The sequence below is a fragment of the Jaculus jaculus genome, chromosome 3, assembly GCF_020740685.1.
Source record: "Jaculus jaculus isolate mJacJac1 chromosome 3, mJacJac1.mat.Y.cur, whole genome shotgun sequence".
NCBI lineage: Eukaryota > Metazoa > Chordata > Mammalia > Rodentia > Dipodidae > Jaculus > Jaculus jaculus.
In genome coordinates, this window is record NC_059104.1 from 42,207,847 (window position 1) to 42,230,664 (window position 22,818).

At 37.4% G+C, this 22,818-nt stretch overlaps 1 protein-coding gene across 1 annotated transcript in view; it reads left to right on the top strand.

The window, feature by feature from the left end:
- Positions 1-3,097: 3,097 nt before the first annotated feature.
- The window catches only part of LOC101611821 (signal recognition particle 14 kDa protein-like), a 52,132-nt gene continuing 32,411 nt past the window's right edge, over positions 3,098-22,818 (top strand). Inside the window, exons 1-3 of the mRNA XM_045146029.1 lie at positions 3,098-3,139; positions 8,835-9,146; positions 15,321-15,410. Of these exons, the coding sequence (XP_045001964.1) occupies positions 3,098-3,139; positions 8,835-9,146; positions 15,321-15,410 (444 nt within the window). The remainder of the gene's footprint in view (positions 3,140-8,834; positions 9,147-15,320; positions 15,411-22,818) is intronic.

Consider the following 22,818-nt stretch of genomic DNA (forward strand, 5'->3'; position numbering starts at 1 on the left):
CAATGAGGAAAGAAAAAAGGGGGAATGGAATTACTCAGGGCTGGGAGCCTCCGCCTGGTTGCTTGAGAACTATGCACGGTGTATATCTGTGCTCTATGGAAGACTTTACTCTCCACTAGTGATGGGGAGAGTGGGGAAAGGTTTGACTGAGCCAGAAGGAATACCAACTACCCAGGCAGAGTCCTGTTTGGCAAGGGCAGCCTCAGTGGCTCCTCATGATTCTTTACAATCTGAACCCTTTTAACTCGGTGAGATATTTGTTTTTCTTTTTATATGGGCCATAAACCTTTGATCTCTTGTGGCTTCATTCTTTGTTTTTCTGTATTGATTTCATCATTATTTTTTTGCTAAAACAGTGTTATAATTGAATCATGATATCTAAGAGTTCACATTAATGTATATTTGGTAAATTTAGTAGCTCCCCTGTTCAGTATTTTTGATAACCCTCTGTTACCACTAAACTTAGAGATGGTTAAGCAGTAATTCTGAATCAAGGCTATAAAAAGACTTAAATCACTATAATTGTACCATTCAAAATTATTTGATTTCAACTTTCAATTACATGAATATGAGGAAAACAGTTACAGGAATTTCTAACAACCTTTAGTGTCTTAAAACTCTTATTTGGAATATCTGTGAGTGGTTTTGCTTATTACATTGGATTCTACTTTTGAAATTGTAAATAATACAATACTATATATTTATTCCTATACTGTGATAGTGTTTCCATTTTATCTGTATTCCGTGGTTAGGTTTTATGATGCTATACATCAATAAATATGTGCTTATTGGGGAAATGCTTTTATAAGGTTTTAATATTTATTGAGTATCAAAGGTATACATACATCATATTACAGATGTGTCATTTCTTTTAGCAGAAGTAGTAATGGGTTTTACATCTATTGAAAAACACTTTATATATTATTGATAAAATATGGAGAAGGTTCAGGAATACAAAAATATTTTTAGGAGAACAAAGTAGTTGCACAAAAAATAAATACTCATGTTAGGGAAAATATATTCTCTGGAGAAAAGAATACCTGTTTTTAAAGTTTATTAATAGGAGACATATTCCTTGATATAAATTGTTTGGTAACAGATCAAAGTAAGAATTATTCAATGTGATAATTCTCTGAGCTAACAGGGTTAGGACCCATTGTCACCTTTTCCATGTGTTCTTTACAAGGCAATTGTATTTATCTTCCAAAAGACAACACTGTCTGCCTTATCAGATATACACATTTAGATTTGAATTACACTTGTATTTCCTTTGCTTTTACTAATACATAACATTTTCATGCAGAATGTATACTACTACTTAATACTCACTGTGCTAGGACCAAAAAGTAAGTATGATTGCAGAGAAAGAGAGAGAACCAATGTCACTATGCTCATTTAATTTTATTTTAAGCTGAAAAAAGAGGTAGGGAAAATATTCTGCTACACATATCCACTTTACTGGGGGTTGAAACAGGAAAATGGAATTAAATGTATGGCAGGTCTGTTTAAGGGATGAAATTTAATTGGTTATATCATTGTCATCCCTATCAATAGCAGAGAGGAATGGGTCATTTGATGATGCAATATGTCTTTTAGGAGGAGGCTCAAATTTATTTTATTTGAGAGAAGATGCATGATAATATGTGCTCAACAGAAAACCAAAGCTAATTTTAGGAGGGATTGCAGGAGCAAGATAATTATAAAATAGGAATTGAAGCCAGGCATTGTGGCACATGCCTTTAATCTCAGCACTTGGGAGACAAAGATAGGAGGATAGTGTGAGTTCAAGGCCACCCTGAGATTGCATAGTGAATTCCAGGTCAGCCTGAGCTAGAGTTAGACCCTACCTTAAAAAAATAAATAAATAAATAAATAAATAAATAAATAAATAAATAAATAAATAACAAATATATAAAATAAAATAGGAATTGAGATGGAAGAACTAATGGAAAGGATATTAATTGTACCAAATCAATGGTTGTTGAAGCATGGTTCCTGTTTATATTTTGCTAATGCAAAGATTAATTTACTGTATGTAATCTTAAATATTGCTTATTGCAATAAGTACTAAATAAATTCACCACTAATGACAGATTATAGATTTATATGCAATAATATTTATAAATTGTGAGTAAAAATGTTCTACAATATTAACTGAAAAATGTGAAAATTGGAGTCATGCAAAGCCTAAAGAACTTAAATATTACTTCACTTATTTTATTCTACCATTCATGTTTTACACAATGATTTATTCTAAGAGTGGAAAAAGTGGATAAGACTATTTGAAAACAGAAATTAAAATAGACATTAAAATGTGAATAAGATCCTTGATAACAGTATTATTTATAATATATTAAACAAAAGTTTTCATGCAATCAGATGAATAACTTATTAAAACTTCTAGGGGCTGGAGAGATGGATTAGCGGTTAAGGCACTTGCCTTCAAAGTCAAAGGACCTAGGTTAGATTGCTCAGGAACCATATAAGCCAGATGCACAAGATGGCACATACATCTGGGTTTGATTGCAGTGGCTGGATGCCCTGGCATGCACATTCTCTCTCTTTCTCTCTTTCTCTCCTTGTCTCTCCCTCTATCTGACTCTGTCTGTCTCTATCAAATAAATAAATAAAAATTAAATGTTATAAAACCTATATGCTCATGAAAGACATAAACAGAATTTTATTATCCTTTTCTTGAAGTTATGGAACTAAAGTAAGTTCAGAATACTTATGCTTTGAGATGAACAGATAAAAAGCAGATTGGAAATATATTGTTTTGAATTCTTTCAAGTATTGTAGAACAATTCATTGTCTGAAAGATGAATCTCAGCCAAAATAAAAATTCAGTATGTTGTGTTTAAAATATGCAGGCATTCAGATGCACAAGGTGGCACATGCACCTGGAGTTCCTTTGCTGTGGCTGGAGGCCCTGAAGTACTCATTTTCTTTACCTGCTTCTTTATCTCTCTCTCTCAAATATATATATATATATATATGATTCTAGGCTTCTCCCATCACATCTAATTTTATTACAAACTCTTTAGAAATCAAGTTCATAAAAGATAGGCTAAGTTTCCTACATAGTTATAGAACTAAAATGATCGATGGCCTCTGTGAAAACTGCATTATCTCTTCAAAAGTAAGTGAAAGTACCAAGATCTTACTAACCATGAAAACATACCAAATGCTTGCAAAAAGATCTATCCTTGTACCAGCATGGAATTAACTACATATCAGAGCTGATGTATACCATGTTTCAACAGTGAATTACTTCCTTTTTGAAAAGGCAGAGCTGAAAGCCAAATACTCAATGTCAGCCCTTTTGGAAATTTAGTGGTCTGAATATGCAAGCAGAGTGTCCATGTCTATCACAGATACCATCTCACTCATGACTCTTTGGCTCAGTGGAGTGAGAGAATCTCAGAAGGAGAGGGTTGCTAAAATTCAGGGAGCAGTGGATGGTACTTTGTCCAGTACAGCTATTTATCCAAGCTAGAGCTTCCTTACCATTCAGCCTATATTCAAATACTAAGTCACACTTCCATTCATTTCATAGCTATAATCAACCTCACAGGTTAAAGTGAGAGGTGACTTCAGGTAGGCTGTCCTCGGCTAAGGACCTGGGTGTAAAAGGAGATAAAATAAAGATTTCTCTATTTCTACTTTTCAAGAATGACAAGAATAGAGAACTCAATACAATTAACAGCTTCATCATAGACAGAGCATCAGAAGAAAGAACATAGACACTCGTCTATGCTCCTAGTCTAAATCACATTTCCTCCAGAAAACCAAAGCTAGTGGCAGCCTAAATAGACAAAAAGTCAAGAGAAATTAAAGAATTAATATGGTACTAGACAAATTGTTTACACTCAGAGGTCTGCTCTTACTACTTTGAAGTAGAGTGTATGAGTAAATAAACATTTTTCTTGGGACTTTTTTAAAATTAAGAACATTGTGTGGATATATCATGAGTTGGTACCACTTTTGCCCTTATGCCTCCCCTCACTCTGCTAGGGTTCCTCAGTGGTGTTGTTTCTATTCCCCATGGGGTTGTGGGTTATGCATTGTGAGACCATCAGTCAGTCATTGATTGGGGAAGTTCAAGGCCTCTGGTCATAATTCCCCAACCTGTGGCTCTTATAATCTTCCCCATGCTTCTGCAAAATTCCCTGAGCAATGTAATTACTAGCCAATTTTTCTTTTCAAAGTGCTTCTTTTGGCATTGTAGACTTTTCTAGTAAAGGTTTCACTTTGGAAGACTCCAATGCACACACAACATAGATTACCACTTGCTTGAGAGATTGATATATAATATATTAATATATAAAGGCTTTGGAGGAGCATTTCTTTTCATAGTGAGTGATTATTAAATTATATGATTGTTGCTACCATATAAGCACTAATGGCAATAGAAGATATCAGTGCAGTACATGTTGGTGACTGGTACAAATAGCTATGAAAATAACTGTTTCATTATTATTTTAAGCCTTAGCTTTCTCTTTAGATGTGGGTAGACCTTATTTCTGAAAATTTAAAGCAACATAACGCTAACAGCATACTATTTTTCTATGTATGTGTATTTCAGTTATTTAGAAACATTTAGAATATCTAAGGGAATCAACTTTGTATTCACCAGAAAAGTTTAGACATCCCTAAAGTATGTGAAACAATAACGTCTCAAAACTAGTTCATTGTTGACATAAATGTCAATAAAATGACTAAAAATGGAAATAAAATAGTAAAGATATCTTTTTAGTTTTCTAAATGAATGCATCCATGCAAACAGAACAGAAATATTCCTAGTTCATAAAGTGAATTATTATCAAATTAAAATTCCCAAGGAAGCAGAGGACAATAATTATGTCATTGAGAAACATGAATCACTATAATGAAGTTAAATTTGAAAATTCTTCCATAATTTGTAGTAATAACATATGAAAAGAATAGAAAAATAAGTTTATAATATTCTAAAGTTATGCCAGTTCATGTTTATATTTTTATTAAGTGTAAATACAATCAAATAAAATATAGAAAAATTCTTTTGAAGTATAATAAATAGATTTGTGTGGCGTACATGTGTATGTGCGTGAAAGTATGTCAGATAAATGCTTGAATGCATATATGTGTTTGCCAACTAGGTTGCTACATAGTTTTAAATAAATTTTTAACTATGCCAACATTTTTGTTTCTTTTACATTCATTTTGCAAATCTTGATGAACTATATATGGTAGATATATTTTACATTCTTTTTTTCTTTTTAATATTGTTAACTTCAAAGTATATTGTATAAAAATGTTAAATGCTAGATGAAACTATGTTAAACATTTATTTGTTTTTATGTTATTTGCATTTTTACATTGAAGTAAAAGGAAACTTATCACACAGACAAATATTATTGTTTGTTTGCCTTTGATACAAAATAAACAGGAATGCATGCATGCCTTTCTATATGCAATGGCTTTGCTAAACACCTCCCAAAAGTTTATGTCTTAAGTGTTCTCCACCTTTGCACAATTGTAAGTTGGTAAGAACCTTAACAAATGGGGACTACCAAAGGTCTGTTGTACTTAGGACCACACTGTACTGTACATCTAAGCTGAAAGAAAGAACCACAGCACGCAAATACAAAGAAGCATCAAGCAGAACCACCAGAAACTAAACTGTTCTCCACAACTTTGGGCTGAATCTAAGTCTACCCACAGTTATATGCTCCTACAACCAGAAGGGGCTGACGTTGCAAATTCAGTTTTAATCAAACATCTGAATTTATGGGCCCATATGTTCAAACTACCACATTCTACCCATGGACCCCATAGACTCATGACCATTTCACACTGTACATTGTATTTGTCCAAATTCAAAGATTGCCATAGTCTTTTCCAACTTTAAAGCTATTCCAAAGTCCAAAGTCACATCTGAGATTCAAGACTTTCTCTTAATTATGAGTCCTGTAAAAGCCAAACAAGTTACAAACTTCTAGCACATAATGGCACAGAGGAAACATTTCCATTTCCATAAAGCATAACAAGGAGAGATGGGACCAATAGAAATTCTATAACCACCAGGTAAACATCAAACATTTGCTGTTGAAAACAATCATCCACATCCAGTGACCACAGTCTCTGAAATTTTTATTTCCACTCCTCAACCTGCACTGAATAATAAAAAGAAAATTTTTATCCTGAGCCAATAGCACTCCATGGTAGCCTTTGCACAGTCACACAGTCCTGGCATATCTAAAACATCTATGGTCTCCACTCCAAACCACAGTCCATTTTACAATGGACGTTTGGGTCTTCAATAAAGGAATATCATAATGTTTCCCATGCTACATCTCATCAGCAGCTACTACTTAACTTTAGACAATGGGTTCACTGGATATACGAAGACATCACCCTCTTCACATGCCATATCTCTGCAACAGCTCTGGGTATTGCATATACTTCATGACCCATTTCTGTGCATTTTCTTTTTAAAAATATTTAATTTAATTTATTTATTTATTTGACAGAGAAAAGGGAAGAGAGAGAGGGGAAGGGGGAGAGAATGGGCATGTCAGGGCCTGTGGCCACTGCAAACGAACTCCAGATACATGTGCCCCCTTGTGCATCTGGCTAACATGGGTCCTGGGGTATTGAACCTGGGCTCTTTGGCTTTACAGGCAAACACCATGACTGCTGAGTCATCCCTCCAGCCCTTCTGTACATTTTCTATGCTTCTTAAACCAATACCACATTTGCAGTGAGATAGCCATTTTGTTAACCTAGGGAGGAAGTCAATCTTGACCTTGAGCATTTAGAATTTTTCCTTTCAGTCATCTCCTCTCAAAAGAGTTTGCATTACTTTCCTGGGTGAATAACACCCTTAGGAATCTCTTTCATTATTTCAACGTAAAGCCATTGGAGGATCCTCAATGTTGGTAATCTATTTAACAATCTCACCTTCAGAAACCTAAAACCAGTCTTACACCTTTCAGTTCTGTATCTTTCAACAAGCACACCAGCCCATTAATTTTGAATTCAATCTTGACCAAACTCTTAGGTCTTGTGCAGCAGAATGCAGACAGCCTTTATAGTAGTAGCCCAGTTCCGACAAAGTTCTCTGCTGCCTTTCTTCCTCGTTAAAAGTTCATAAGCAGCTGGGCATGATGGCATACACCTTTATTCCCAGTGCTCAGGAGGCAGGGTTAAGAAGATCACCATGAGTTCAAAGCTACCCTGAGAATACAGAGTGAATTCCATGCCATCCTGGGTTAGAGTGAGACCTTACCTCGAAAAACAAAAACAAACAAACAAAAAAAAAGTGCATAAGCTGACACAATTCTCTCTGAACTCAACATTTTAAAACTCTCACCAGAATAGCCCACACAATTTGGCTTACTGCCCTGTGAGCCTTCTTCAGTCCCAAGTACCATGTCCTATCACATTCCTCTAGAACACAAGTTCCAAACGACCCAAATCCACATGGTCAGATTAATTGTAGCACCATACCAACGCTGTAGTATGAGTTTTTGTTGTAGTCAGCTCCACATTGCTCCATACATCCAAGCAAAGAGAGACAACTGAAGCAAGAAAACACCAACAAGCAGCAAACAGAATGCCAGGACTCAAACTGTTCTCCACACCTTTGGGCTGTAATGCAGATCTACCCCCTCAGTGAGATGATCCCCTTTATCAGGAATCTGCCTGCAAGAGGCTGAATATGCAAGCTTCATTTCAATCAAACATCTATTCAAACTACCACAAGGTCTTAGCAATTCAAGGCATATGGTAAATTTAGGATGCCAGTCTTTTAGGTTATCATTTTGTTTTTGGTCTTCCATTATGCCAATTGGCTTTATCCATTCCAGGCTTTTGTTATATTTTCCTCTTGTTACAGGTCAAAGGCCAATCTGTCACAGAATTAAATCCCCATAATTATAGGCCAAAATAAGCATTTCTTCTTTTTAAACTAACTGTAATGCTATGGAAATGGAAAGCTGTCAACATAGTATACAATAAAAACTTCAGACCATAAACCTAAGATTGCTAGTAATAAGGAAATATAAATAAATATAGCACATATGAAGAGGGCCAATTATTGCATCTCCAGAATATGAATTTCTGGAATTCTGCAAACCTGTGCCAAAACTACATGTTATCATGTTGTTGGAATTCTCATTTTCTACCAAACACTATGATGTTTCTTAGGTAAAGATATCGAATGGTCATTATTGGATAGATAGGCACCATCCAAATAAATATTAGGTTTTCTAACAAAAATACAGAATCACATTCTCAGTCATTCTCATTTGTATAGTTATCTATGTCATAAAATATTGAGACATAAGTTATGTCTACATGATAATTTCACAAGAAACTAAATGACAAATATTTATGTACAACCAACAAATAAAAAAGGACATACTAAAACAAATTCAGAAATTATCTGCAAAATAAGAATAATTAGATAAACTCTTTGGTAAAGTTAAGGAAAAGTTGAAATCTTACAACTAAGAGGTACTGAAAGGAATATACTTTGAAGTTTATAAACAACACGTGACATCATCAAAGTTTGGTACTTTTAGGTTATAGAGATGATTAAGGGGTTTGCCTGCAAAGATTAAGGCTCCAAGTTCAATTCCCCAGTGCCCACATAAAGCCAGATGCACTAAGTGGCACATGCATCTGAAGTAATCTGTTCCTTTCTCTTTTTTTGCCTCTCAAATAAATAAATAAATGGGGGCAGGCCGCGCTTTTGGCAGAAGTAGGGTGCAGAGGAGCGCTGACACTTCCGGCTGTAACTGTTTTGAGGTTTTCTGTGACAGAGACAGTGTTAGGGATGGTGCTGCTAGATAGAGAGCGAGCAGTTCCTGACGGAGCTGAGCAGACTGTTCCCAAAGTGCTGGACGACGGGCAGAGTGTTCATCACCCTGATGAAGTGCGATGGCCGCACCAAACCCACCCCGAGGAAGGGCACTGGGGAGGGCTTTGAACCTGCGGAGAACAAGTGTCTGCTGAGAGCTACTGATGGGAAAAAGAAGTTCAGCTTCGTGGTGAGCTCCAGAGATGGGAATAAGTTTCAGATGGTGTATTCCAATCTTCTAAGAGCCAATAAGGATGGGCTGAAGAAGAGGGATAAACAGAACAAGAACAAGAAGACCAAACCAGTCCAGTGAGTGGCGCTGCCTTCTTGCTTTTCGAGAATTGCAGAATGGCTATTTTCCTTTCGGCCACAAAACTAGGTTTCTGACCCCTTTCCTGCCCCCATAACTGTTTTCATATAAGACTGGAGAGAAGGGTTGTGGTATTCATAGGGTAGTTGTGGTAAGACACCAGTTTATTTTAGATGTGGTTGCATAGTTCCTGGATTCCAGCTTAAATTCCTTAGTCATTTCTGTGATGAGCATTATATCACTAAACTTGTCTTTCAGTGGAAAAAAGAAAGAATAAATAAATATTTTTTAAAGTGGCCTTTCTTTGTATTTGAAAAGTTTTTTTTTTTTTTTTTTTTTTTTTTCCTTTTTTTGAGCAAAGGTCTCACTTTAGCTCAGGCTGACCTGGAATTCCCTATCTAGTCTCAGGGTCACCTCAAACTCATGGTAATCCTCCTTCCTCTGCCTCCCGAGTGCTGGGATTAAAGGTGTGGGCCACCACGCCCGGCCATTCGATAAATTAAAAAAAAAAAAAAAAGTTCTGTACTTTTATGAAGCCAAGCAGACTCAATTTAAATTATAATAATAAGAGGTTATATTTATTATGTATGTTATATTTATTATAGCAAATGATTCACTGTGCTTCTAGAAATATCCTACTTTTTCTCTACTGTTATGAAATAAAACTATCACTTTCATTATGATTGGACACCTGTATAATTTACTCAAAGAGTTTATAGTGTCAAATACCACTTTCAAGTGACTGTAGATTTGTGACTACCTTGAAACCTGTGAAGGAGACTATCTTTTGATACTGTTGACAGCAGCTCATTTTGTGTATGTTTTAACTGAATGCTCACATAATAATAATAATAAAAAAACATGCCATGTTTATCTGAAGTGAAATCATGGACCAGCTGGCATATGTGAAGAATTGTAATTATGAAATGATAGTCTATTAATCACTTGCATGGCCCTATTTTTGGCAAAAACATAAATTAATAGAGTTCTACAAAGTAAAAGTATAAAGCAAAATATCTGATATTAGGATGATCTAGACAAATGTGCCTGTGATAATGAGTGGAAAAAGTTACACAGCCAGGTAGTTCCTCATTAACATTATTTTAATTGATGAACTATACTTCTAGAATTATTTATGGTACAGTGTCATGCTATACATATATAGTATAAAATGATCATGTACAGTGCATTCACAATTAATATCTCATCATTTTTCATGTGAAAAAACATTTGAAATTTACTTTTGCCTATTTTTATATGGACAGTACTTTATTATTGCCATGGTAAGTATCACATACTTATAATCCCCCACTGTGTAGGCAAAGACAGAAGAATAACCAAAAGCTTGAGTCCACTCTGGTACTCACAAGGAGTTTTATGCTACGCAGAACAAGAGAGTGAGAATGTCAATTAAATGCCAAGAAGGGGCTGGAGAGATTGCTTAGCGGTTAAGGTGTTTGCCTGTACAGCCAAAGGATACCAGTTCAACTCTCCAGTACCCATGAAAGCTAAGTGCACAAGGGGGCACATACATCTGGAGTTCATTTGAGGAAAAATGGACGAAGCTGGAACAAATCATTCTCAGCGAACTCACCCAATCAAATAAAGATAATTGCCACATAGTCTCACTAATCTATTGTTCCAACATGAATCTAGCCAAGATGCCAACATACCTAACAAGTGTCTCAAGGACTGGACAATAGGGGGTGGTGAGGGAGGGGAGGGTAAGTGTGGGGGTGGGGGATGCAAAACTGGACCCAAAAGACAATGGTACCATAAAAATCTACATCCTAAAAGACAGACTCAATGGTTGAACTTTCACTAGGCCCATAGAGGGAACTCCTGAATCACAAAGCCCTGGAGAAGTTACGATGAAGACTGGCCATAATCTTCTCCTGTTTCAGTTTCTCTCTTTCTCTGTGTCTCTCTCCCTCTTCTCTCTGTCTTTCATTTATCCCTTTTATATTACTTATTTTTTTCTTCCTTCTCTTCTTGGTCCCTGACCTGTAACTCCCAGTACCAGAATATGGCTATCATCCACAATGAGCTCTTGATCAGAGAGATCTTCAAAGTTTCTCAAAATAAGACAGATTTCTGTCAGAGTACTTGATAACTCACCAAAGGTTAGTGGTAAGATCCTACTGCCAAACACACCATATGCTATTGGTACTGAACATGGAGTGACGTGACTGGAAGCTGGAAAAGAGTCAGACCCCAGACAGCCCATCTAGTGCCAGAAGGTGCTACATGAGGTACTGGGGAAAAATGACCAATATCTGTCCAAGCAACTCGTGGTCTCAAGTACTCAGCAGCAAATAACCTGACGTGATGCTAACATAAGTGCAATAGTGGCACACAGCTATGGTGGGAAACCAACCACTCTTGGTTTGGCTAACTGATCTGCTCAGTGGAAAGGATGCCAAAGTGGAGCAGGGAGTCAATTCAGAACCATATCCAAAAGGAGCCTGCTCTCCATTACCAAGCTTCCACCAATCACAGGCTAAAAGAGGGCCTATACCTATTAAATTCTCTCTAAAAAACAAAGTTTATCCCATTTATCTGGCACTAACTTTACTCTCCCATTGGAGAATTTGCTTCTCTTTTTCAGATAGACACAGGTTCTAAGGAGAGAACTAGCTCATCACAAAGACCAAATGCTCATCACTGTAGCAGATCTAAAATGAGCCCAATGTGGCTCAGGGAAATTTGCGGAAGATGGGGTGGAAAGAATGTCAGAGCCACATGTTGGATCATAATACACAAGGACATTGCCTCCTACCCATAACTGATGGCCAGCCATAAAATGCATGACCTATATTCCCCAACAAGGAGGGTCTCTGCAGAGGGGGAAGGATAATGAGGAGGCTAATGATGGTACCAATTTGACTATATACACTGAATACAAAACCAATTTAAAAAAAAAAAAAAGAAAAGAAAAATAAAAAAGAAATTAATAAAAAAATGTAGGTTCATTAGGGACCTAGGAGTGGTAGGGGCTTTAGTGACTTTGCAGAGCCCCAAGGTGTACATGATCTTTATGATGAAGAAGACTTTGATTGACCTAAGTGATTTAATGCGGTGCATAAAGCAGTGAAGAAGCACAGAACTCAAGAGGAGATAGGAGAAGACAAAGCTAAGCAGACCTAGGGATCTATTTGGATCACACAAAGGCAGATGTGTAAAGAGGGTGCTGAGCTAGTGTGTGTGAGGGAAAAGAATAATAAAAAGCAAAATACTCAGCTAGTGAGCTTTTCAAAGCAATTAAGACCCGAGGGACAGTTCTCAGTTGACATCAATGATAAAATCGAATATATCAAAATGATAAATTTGATCTAAGGAAGGTTGGTAATCTGCCCAGAACATATTGTGTCCAATTATTTCCTATTAAAAGGAATGGTAGGTGTGGAAAAATGTTTCATTACCTTTGGGTTCTCACAGAAGCCAAGAGTGACTGTGGGCAAGGGCACAGCCTAGGTTGTAGCCTTAGGGCCAGAGACTGGGAGCCAGCATGAGCAGCAGTCACGTAAGCTGAGAGTTTGACACTGATTCCCCCAGCCCTTGAGCCAGGTGGGAGTAGTTTGAGGAAGTCCCACTATATCCATACGTGAGAAGATACAAAGAAACATTAGGGAATTGTGCACAATAAGGAAGTTGGATGACACATGGAAAATGATGTATTGTACAGAGCTTAATCCTTAAGGCAGTGCTTCCCATCCATATCACTGTATATAATATTTCCATTTTGAAGAAACAAGGATGCAAGCAATTAAATATTTTCATGCTTTTTAATGTACCTTGTGCTTTTTTTCTTTAGTATGCCTATAGGTCTTCTTCCTGAGAACAGCTAACTAGATGGGCATGAATTCAGTGGACCTTCATGGGACTTCCCCAGAGTTACCTTCACAGCTTCACCATTTGTCACTGGAGGGTGGCCCAGGACCGTGCTTTGTTTCTTGTCTCCCCACTGTAAAAAAGATTTTATCACATGGGTGAGAAGAGGTATGTCCAAAAGTTATAACATTGTTAAACAAAATTTTCAGGACCAAGTGTGTGTCTCCTTCCTATGACTTGCTGGCCAATGAGGATGCTGAAGCCCCTCAAATATGGAAAGAAGAAAACAAAAGATCTTGTTCTGGCTGTTGGTTGCATGCCAAAATTTGATGGTAAATGCTAATGGTTGAAGACACAGCTTTCTTTGGATGCAGGGTATGCAGAAATCTAGCATGGACTGGATTGGAATCTCACTCCATGCTAGCTCATTTTCATAGTGTTAGAAGGCATTTTCACCAATAGTCCTTGACTATGAACCCTGCTTGATAAACTAACATGCCAGATATGATATTCCTGTGTAAATATTATGGGTGCAATCAACTGCTTTCTGATTTAATTTAAGTCCCACTTCACAGGAAGGAACTCATATCTAGTAATGTAAGCCAGAACAAGTGATGTGCTTGTCAAATTGCCTCCTGAACATTTGTGTAGATGCATGTAGATTACTATTACTGTCAGCTTCAGTCTGACATGGAGGGATGCTGCTTTTTGCAAGGGAAGGTTTCCTGAAAATTTGTCATAACCAGTCAAGCTCCTGAGGCAAATTGTTGTGGCATAGTATCTCAATACTAAGGAATAATTGAAGAAAACTAATCAGACATGTATATCCCCTACTCCAAAACACAGAAAGCTATAAGATGTGAGTTGTAGAAAGAATGTAAGAGCTGGAGGATGAGATGGACTGTCACTCAGAAATTTCTTCTGAATTGAAACATTCCAATATGAAAGGAAGTTCATTAAGACTCAGGAAGTAAACACAACTAACAGGATGCAGGAAACATATAATAATGTAAGTATTAAGAAGTTTCTGAAATATAGGTGTTGCAGTCCAGTTGGCATTGCTGGTAGAAATCACCCAACAAGAGTAGCTTCTGGGAAAAAGAGATTTATTTTGGCTTACAGGATTGAGAGGAAGCTTCACGATGGCAGGGGAAAACAATGACATGAGCAGAGGGTGGACATCACACTCTGGTCAACATAAGATGGACCATAGCAACAAAACCACCACAACAAGTATCATTAAGGCTCCTCCCAAGGGCAACAAGTGACACAGAGACTTTTTATTTCTTATTTTATTTTTTTTTGTTTATTTATTTGAGAGCCACAGACAGAGAAAGAGACAGATACAGAGAGAGAGAGAGAGAGAGAGAGAGAGAGAGAGAGAGAGACTGGGTGTGCCAGGGCCTCCAGCCACTGCAAAAGAACCACAGGCACATACACCCCCTTGTGCATCTGGCTAACATGGGACCTGGGGAATTGAGCCTCAAACTGGGGTGCTTAGGCTTCACAGACAAGCACTTAGCCGCTAAGCCATCTTTCCATTCCCACAGAGACATTTTCATTTAATTTTGAGACTATTTGACCAGCACAACAGTTTGTAAGTTCTACAGACACCTGTGTTGCTGCAGCTTCTGTGAATGACCACTCATGCTGGGGCGGCCTTTTTAATGATGTAGCTGCCTGCTCCTGGGAGTAATATCCCACCTATGCTCTGCAATTTCAATATATGCATTGGTTCCCCAAGTTGGATTTTGGTAAATTCACTTTGGCGTGTTGTTGATGCACTATCCGTGGTGAATAAACATTTGTTCACGTTTCCTCAGGAAAAGTTAAACAAATAATGAGCTCATGCGTTATTTAAATGGCTGTGCCAGGCTTACCTCTCTTGGCCTAGTAAAGGTGATTTCACTACATCCAGTTGTATTTAATTAGTGGAGTACAGAGTGTCCCTCAATCACTACTATGAAGCAGCAAAGATTTCCAGAGTAATAACTTGGCTAGGAAATATTGAAAAAATTCCATGCCTCAATAAGGAAATAGAACTAGACTTCCGGTTAAGACGGCAGCATAGGAACCACACCAAAGCAGCCTAGGGGAGAAAAAGCCAAAGAAAACCCAGGAAAATACACACTTTTACTGAAAAGTGAGGTGTATGAGAAATTAAAATGGCAGCAGAGAAGTAGGAGAGTCGCAGGGCATCCAGAGCCCACACAGGCAGATCGAAGCAGTTCTGGCAGCTGCGCCCTGGCTCCGGCAGCAGAAGCGGTGGTGGCAGCTGTGGCTCTGGCAGCAACAGCAGCAGCTCGGGCACTGGCAACAGTGGCTCCAGGAGCTGCAGCAGCAGTTCCAGCAGCAGCGGCTCCAGCAGCAGCTCCAGGAGCGGCAGTGGCAGCAGAGGGCCTGGCAGCGGCAGCAGCAGCAGTGGTGGTTCCAGCAGCAGAGGTGCCCATCTGCAGGGCCACAGTAGCCAGGCTCGGTTTGCGCCACAGGAAAAGCCAGTGTCCAGCTCCAGAAAAGAGAACAACAGTCCAGCGAACCGGCCACCCTACTTGACTGAGACCAAAATCATCCAAAAAGGTAACTGGGATTGCACCAGGGAAGGGTCTCACTTGGTCACAAGCTGACTTGGATCCCTCAACAGACTAGAGATCTTAACTTCTTTGTTGATAGAGGACCTGGTTGTTATAACACCTACTCTTGCATAAGTACTTGGTGCTGTTGTTGATTGAATGTATACAGCGTTTAGTTAAATTTTACAATCTACCTGTATTTTGTTCCACTCAGACTACTTGAATACTCCCATAGCAGGCAAACTCAACCCCTAGGAACACTTTTCTAGATACTGTGAGAGTGTTAAGAGCCACACCTACCATCTTAATCTCCTACACTGAAGATATATAACATCAGATCAATTGACACAGCTAAGAATACACAGCAAACTAGAAAATCTAAGCATTAACTTAATCCAAGATGTAGAAATATATACATTATAACACAAGAAACACCAAAATCAAGACAATATAGCTCCACCAAAAAGTATTAATGCATCAGAGATGACCTCCAGTGAGAACAAGTTGGAGGAAATGCCTCAGAAAGATTTCAAAAGAATGATTGTTAATATGTTCAAAGAAGTTAAAGAAAAAAATCAAAAGAAACAAAGTGGAAATCAAAGGAATCAAAGAAAATGCAGGACACCAATTTAATGAAATAAATAAGGCAATGCAAGACAATAAATAAGGAAATAGAAATAATAAAGAAAAACCTTTCAGAATTACTAGCAATGAAGAACACAGTTAATGAAATAAAAAACTCTGTAGAAAATCTCACTAATAGAATGGATGAAGGTGAGGACAGAATACCTAAGCTAGAAGACCAGGTGACAGATATAATACAGTCCAACAAAGGGAAAGACAAACTAATAGAAAAGTATGAGTGGGAATTTCAAGATATTTGGGACACTATGAAAAAGTCAAATATAATTCAGGGCATAGTAGAAGGAGAAAAATTCCACTCCAAAGGCATAGTAGGTGTCCTCAACAAAATCACAGAAGTAAACTCACCTTTCTACAAAGGATGGGCATTATCTTAGGGTAAAAGGTTGGAAAATGGTGTTTCAAGCAAATGGGCCTAGAAAACAAGCAGGGGTTGCTATGCTAATATCTGACAAGATAGACTTCAGTCCAACGTTAGTCAAGAAAGATAAGGAAGGTCACTTTATATTGATTAAGGGCACACTCCAACAGGAGGACATTACAATCCTAAACATAAATGATCCTAATATAGGGGCACTCAAATTCATCAAACAAACACTATTAGAACTAAGGTCACAAATAGCGCCAAACACAGTGGTAATAGGTGACTTCAACACTCCATCTCATCAATTGACAGGTCATCCTGGGAAAAAGTAAACAGAGAGGCATCTAGAATCAATGAAGTCATAGAAGGAATGGACCTAACAGATATATACAGGACATTTCATCCAAATGCTGTAGAATATACATTCTTTCAGCAGCACAAGGAACATTCTCTAAAATAGACCATATATTAGGACAAAAGCAAATCTTAACAAATACAGGAAAATTAAAATAATTCCTTGCATTCTCTCTGACCACAATGGAATCAAACTACAAATCAATAGCAAGAAGGGCTGTAGAGCATACACAAAATCATGGAAACTAAACAATACACTACTAAATGATGAATGGGTCAATGAAGAAATCAAGAAGAAATAAAAAAAATAATAATTATAGAGTCAAATGATAATGAGAACACAACATACCAAAATCTCTGGGACACAATGAAGACAGTTCTAAGAGGTAAATTTATACCTGTAAGTGCCTATATTAAGAAATTAGAAAGGTTGCAAGTAAATGACCTAATGCTTCACCTTAATGCCTTGGACAAAGAAGAACCAGGCAAACCAAAAATCAGTAGGTGGGAAGAAATAATAAAGACTAGGGCAGAAATTAATGAAATAGAAAAAAAAATCCAAAGAATTAATGAAACAAAGAGTTGGTTCTTTGAAAGGATAAACAAGATCAATAAACAATTAGCAAATCTGACCAAAAGAAAGAGAGAAGAGATACAAATTAATAAAATCAGAGATGAACAAGGTAACATCACAACAGATTCCAGAGAAATTCAAAAAATCATAGGGACATACTATAAAAGCACATAATCCACAAAGTATGAAAGTCTGAAAGAAATGGATGAGTTCCTTGATTTATATGACCCACCTAAATTAAATCAAGATGAGATTAATCACTTAAATAGACCTATAACAAACATGGAGATCTAAACAGCTATCTAAAATCTCCCAACTTAAAAAAGCCCAGGCACAGATGGATACACTGCTGAATATTACCAGACCTTCAAGGACTAGCTAACACCATTGCTTCTTAAGCTTTTCCATGAAATAGAAAAAGAAGGAATTCTACCAAGATCCTTCTATGAAGCCAGCATCACCCTGATACCAAAACCAGACAAAGACAGAACAAAAAAAGAAAATTATAGACCAATCTCCCTCATGAACAAAGATGCAAAAATTCTCAACAAAATATTGACAAACACAATACAGAAATATAACAGAAAGAGCATTCACCCTGACCAAGTAGGCTTTATCCTACAGATGCAGGGATGGTTCAATATACGCAAATCTATTAATGTAATACATTGTATAAATGTATTGAAGGACAGTAATCACATGATCATCTCATTAGACTCAATGACAGCATTTGACAAAATCCAACATCCCTTCATGATAAAAGTCCTACAGAGACTGGGAATAGAAGGAACATAACTCAATATAATAAAGGCTATTTATGACAAGCCTACAGCCAACATATTACTAAATGGGGAAAAACTGGAAGCTTTTCCACTAAAATTAGGAACAAGACAAGGGTGACCACTGTCCCCACTTTTATTTATTATAGTTCTGGAAGTCTTAGCCATAGCGATAAAGCAAGAGACACACATAAAAGGGATACAAATTGAAAAGGAAGAGATCAAGTTATCATTATTTGCAGATTACATGATTGTATATTAAAAGGACCCTAAAGACTCTACTAGAAAACTGTTAGAGCTGATAAAAACCTACGGCAATGTAGCAGGATACCAAATAAATACATAGAAATCAGTAGCCTTCATATATGCTAATAACAAACACACAGAGGATGAAATCAGAGAATCACTCCCATTCACAATTGCATCAAAAAAATAAAGTACCTTGGAATAAACCTAACCAAGGATATAAAGAATCTCTACAATAAGAACTTTATTGTTGATTTTTTTTTTTTTTTTTTTTTTTGGTGGGTTCTCATTCTGTCCAGGCTTTCCTGGAATTAACTCAGTCATCTCAGGGTGGCCTTGAACTTGTGGTGATATCCTACCTCTGCCTCCCTAGTGCTGGGATTAAAGGTGTGCAACACCACACCCGGCTTTAACTTTAAAACGCTCAAGCGAGAAATTGCAGAAGACACTAGGAAGAGGAAAAACATCCCTTGTTCCTGGATTGGAAGAATCAATATTATGAAAATGGCAATCTTACCAAAAGCAATCAACACATTTAATGCAATCCCCATCAAAATTCCAAAGGCATTCTTCATGGAAATAGAAAAAACAATCCAAAAATTCATTTGGAATCACAAAAAAACCTCGAATATCTAAAATAATACTGAGCAACAAAAATAAGGTTGGTGGTATCATCATACCTGATTTTAACCTATACTACAGAACCACAGTAACAAAAATAGTGTGGTATTGGCGCAAAAGCAGACATATAGATCAATGGAACAGAATAGAGGACCCAGATGTAAGTCCAGGTAGCTATAGCCTCCTGATATTCGATAAAAATGACAAAAATACCCATTGGAGAAAAGACAGTCTCTTCAGCAAATGGTTTTGGGAAAACTGGATATGTATCTGTAGAAGGATGGAAATAGAGCCTTCTGTCTCTCCATGCACAAAAATTAAGTCCAAATGGATTAAAGACCTTAACATCAGACCTTAAACTCTAAAACTGCTAGAGGAAAAAGTAGGGGAATCCCTTCAACATGTTGGTCATGGCAAAGACTTTCTGAATACAACCCCAATTGCTCAGGCAATATAACCACACATTAATCACTGGGACCTCATGAAATTACAAAGATTTTGCACTGCAATGGACACTGTGAATAAAGCAAAGAGGCAACCTACAGAATGGGAAAAAAGTCTTCGCCAGCTATACATCTGATAGAGGATTAATATCTAGGATATACAAAAAACTTAAAAAGTTAACTAATAAGGAATTAAACTAGCCAATCAAAAAAATAGGCTATGGAGCTAAATAGAGAGTTCTCAAAGGAAGAACTACGAATGGCATATAAGCATCTAAAAAATGTTCTATGTCACTAGTCATTAGGGAAATGCAGATTAAAACTACCTTGAGATTCCATCTCACTCCTGCCAGGTTGGCTCCCATCATGAAAACAAATGATCATAAATGTTGGTGGGGATGTGGAAAAAGAAAAACCCTTCTACACTGTTGGTGGGAATGCAGTCTTGTCCAGCCATTGTGGAAATCAGTGTGGAGGTTCCTAAAACAGCTAAAGATTGATCTACCATATGACCCAGTCATAGCATTCCCAGGCATATATCCTAAGAACTCATCTCATTTCCTTAGAAGTTCGTGCTCAACCATGTTTATTGCTGCTCTGTTTATAATAGCTGAGAAATGGAACCAGCCTAGATGCCCCTCAACTGATGAGTGGATAATGAAGATATGGCACATTTAAACAATGGAGTTCGACTAAGCAGTAAAGAAAAATGAAGTTATGACATTTGTAGGGAAATGGATGGACCTGGAAAGGATTATACTAAGTGAAGTAACCCAGGCCCAGAAAGCCAAACATCACTTGTTCTCTCTCATATGTGGATCCTAGCTACAGATTATTGGGCTTCTGTGTGAGAAGGAAAAAAACAAAACAAAACAAAACAAACAAACAAAAAAAACCCAAAACTTCAGTAGCAGTGGCCAGAAAGTTAAAAAGAGATATAAAGGGAAGAGAAAGGAAGGGAGGAGGGTACTTAATAGGTTGGTATTTCATATATGTAAGTAAAATGATTGAGATGGGGAGGGGATATGATGTAGAATGGAATTTCAAAAGGGAACATGGGGGGGGGAGGTCATTGCCATGGGATATTTTTTTATGATCATGGAAAATGTTAATAAAAATTTGATAAAATAAAAAATTAAAAAAAAATTTAAAAAGTTTAATAAAAAGAAAAAATAAGAAAGGAGGAGGGAATCATGAACACACAAAACAAACAAACAAACAATAAGAATTAGAACTAGTGCTGGGTGATGGCTCAGCAGTTAAGGTGCTTTTCTACAAAGCCTAAGGACCTGGGTTTGATTTTATAATACCCACATAGTCCCAGAACAAGGTGGCACATGTATCTGGAGTTTGCAGTGGCTAGAGGCTTTAGAACACCCATTTTTTCTCTCTTTCTCTCTGTATCTTTCTCTCTCAAATAAACTAATAAAATATTTAAAAGGGATTAAAAATTTAAAATATAGCTATGTAGCATATAGATATATGCACTTTCATTTCAAAGAATTTCTTAGCTTTAATGCATGCTCAGAAACACACACAAAGAAGTAATAAAATTGTATAGATATAGATATTCATACAGAGAGTATATATGTTATACATGTTCTTTATTTTTTCCTAAAGCTATACCTGTGGTTTCCCATATACATAATAATGTTATTTTGATAACTGAGGACAACAACAGATTAGATATTGAGATCCAAGTTAATTAATTGCTGGTTTAATTGAAAGACTTATCTTAATATACCTCAAGATGCCTTTATTTCTTGTGTTTTTTTAATTTTTTTTTAATAATTAGTTTTTTACTCAGAGAATACAGTCAATTTGGTACCATTATTAGGCTCATCCAGCACCTACCCCCTCTCCTTGGTCCCTCCTTGTTGAGGTATATCAGTCATGCATTGTGGAGTTAGCCCACAGTTATGGGTAGGATAAATGTCTCTGCATATCATGACCCAACATGTTGCTCTTCCGCAAAATTTCCCTGAGCCATGTACGGTTCATTTTTGGTCTGCTTATGTGATGAGGTGTTGGGGGCCTCTGAGCCTCTGGACCTCTGATTTGGTAGGAGTTAATTTTTCTCCATGTTGATCTCCTTCACCCTTGTGCTAATACCTGGTTCCCCATGAAAATATCACTCTTGCTTGTTTTGCTAATTGTTCTTCATTTCAGCCAGAGCCCTTTTGAGGTATGATGGGGTGGCTCTCTCATAAGGATCTACATCTATCTGAAAAAGAAAAGCAGATCCTCCAACAGAGAGTAAGTTAGCACCAGACAAATGAGATAACCCTTACTTTTTTATAGAAAATTTAATAGGTGTAGGCCCTATCATAGCCCATGATTGGTGGTAGCTTGATAATGGAGAGCGGACTTATATTTGGATATGGCTCTGACTTGTTTCCCAGCTCCAGCTATGGGTCCCATGCTACTGAGGGGATCAGTTAGCTGAATCGAGAGCAGTCGATTCCCCACCATGGCTATGGGCCACTATTGCCCTTGTGTGGGCATCAAACAGGTTATTTGCTGCTAGGTAGGTTAGACCATGAGATGCCTGGACAGATATTGGTCATTTTCCTCTAGCCGCCCATGTAGGGGGTTCTGGCACTAGAAGTGCTGATTGTCTAGGGACTGACTCTCTTCCAGATTCCAGCCATACCATTCCATTTTAATTGTGAACCACGTAAGGTGTCTTCAGCAGTAGGGTCTTACCACTAACCTTTGGTGGGTCATCAAGTACTAGGACAGAAATCCGTCTTTCTTTTAGGAAACCTTGTAGGTCTCTCTGATCAAAAGCTCATTGTGGATGATAGCCACATGCTGGTACTGGGAGTTACAGGTCAGTGCTCAATAAGAAAAGGAAGAAAAAGCTAACTAATATAAAAGAGTTAGAGAGAAGAGAGAGAGAGAGAGAGGGAGGGAGGGAGGGAGGGAGGGAGGGAGGGAGGGAGGGAGAAAGAGAGAGAGAAAGAAAGGGAGAGAAAAGCTGTAGAAGATTAAAGTCAATTTTCATCATACCCTCTCCAACGTCTTGTGGCTCAGGTGTTCCCTCTAAGGGCCTGGTGAAGGTTCAGCCATTTGGTCTACCTTTTAGTATGTAGTGTTTTATGGTACCATTGCTCTTTGGGTATAGATTTCTGTTTCACACCCCCTCCCTTGCCCTCACCTCCCTCAGCACCCATCCTATTGTCAAGTCCACAAGATGCTTGCTGGGTATGTAAGGCATTTTGGGTAGATTCAAGTTA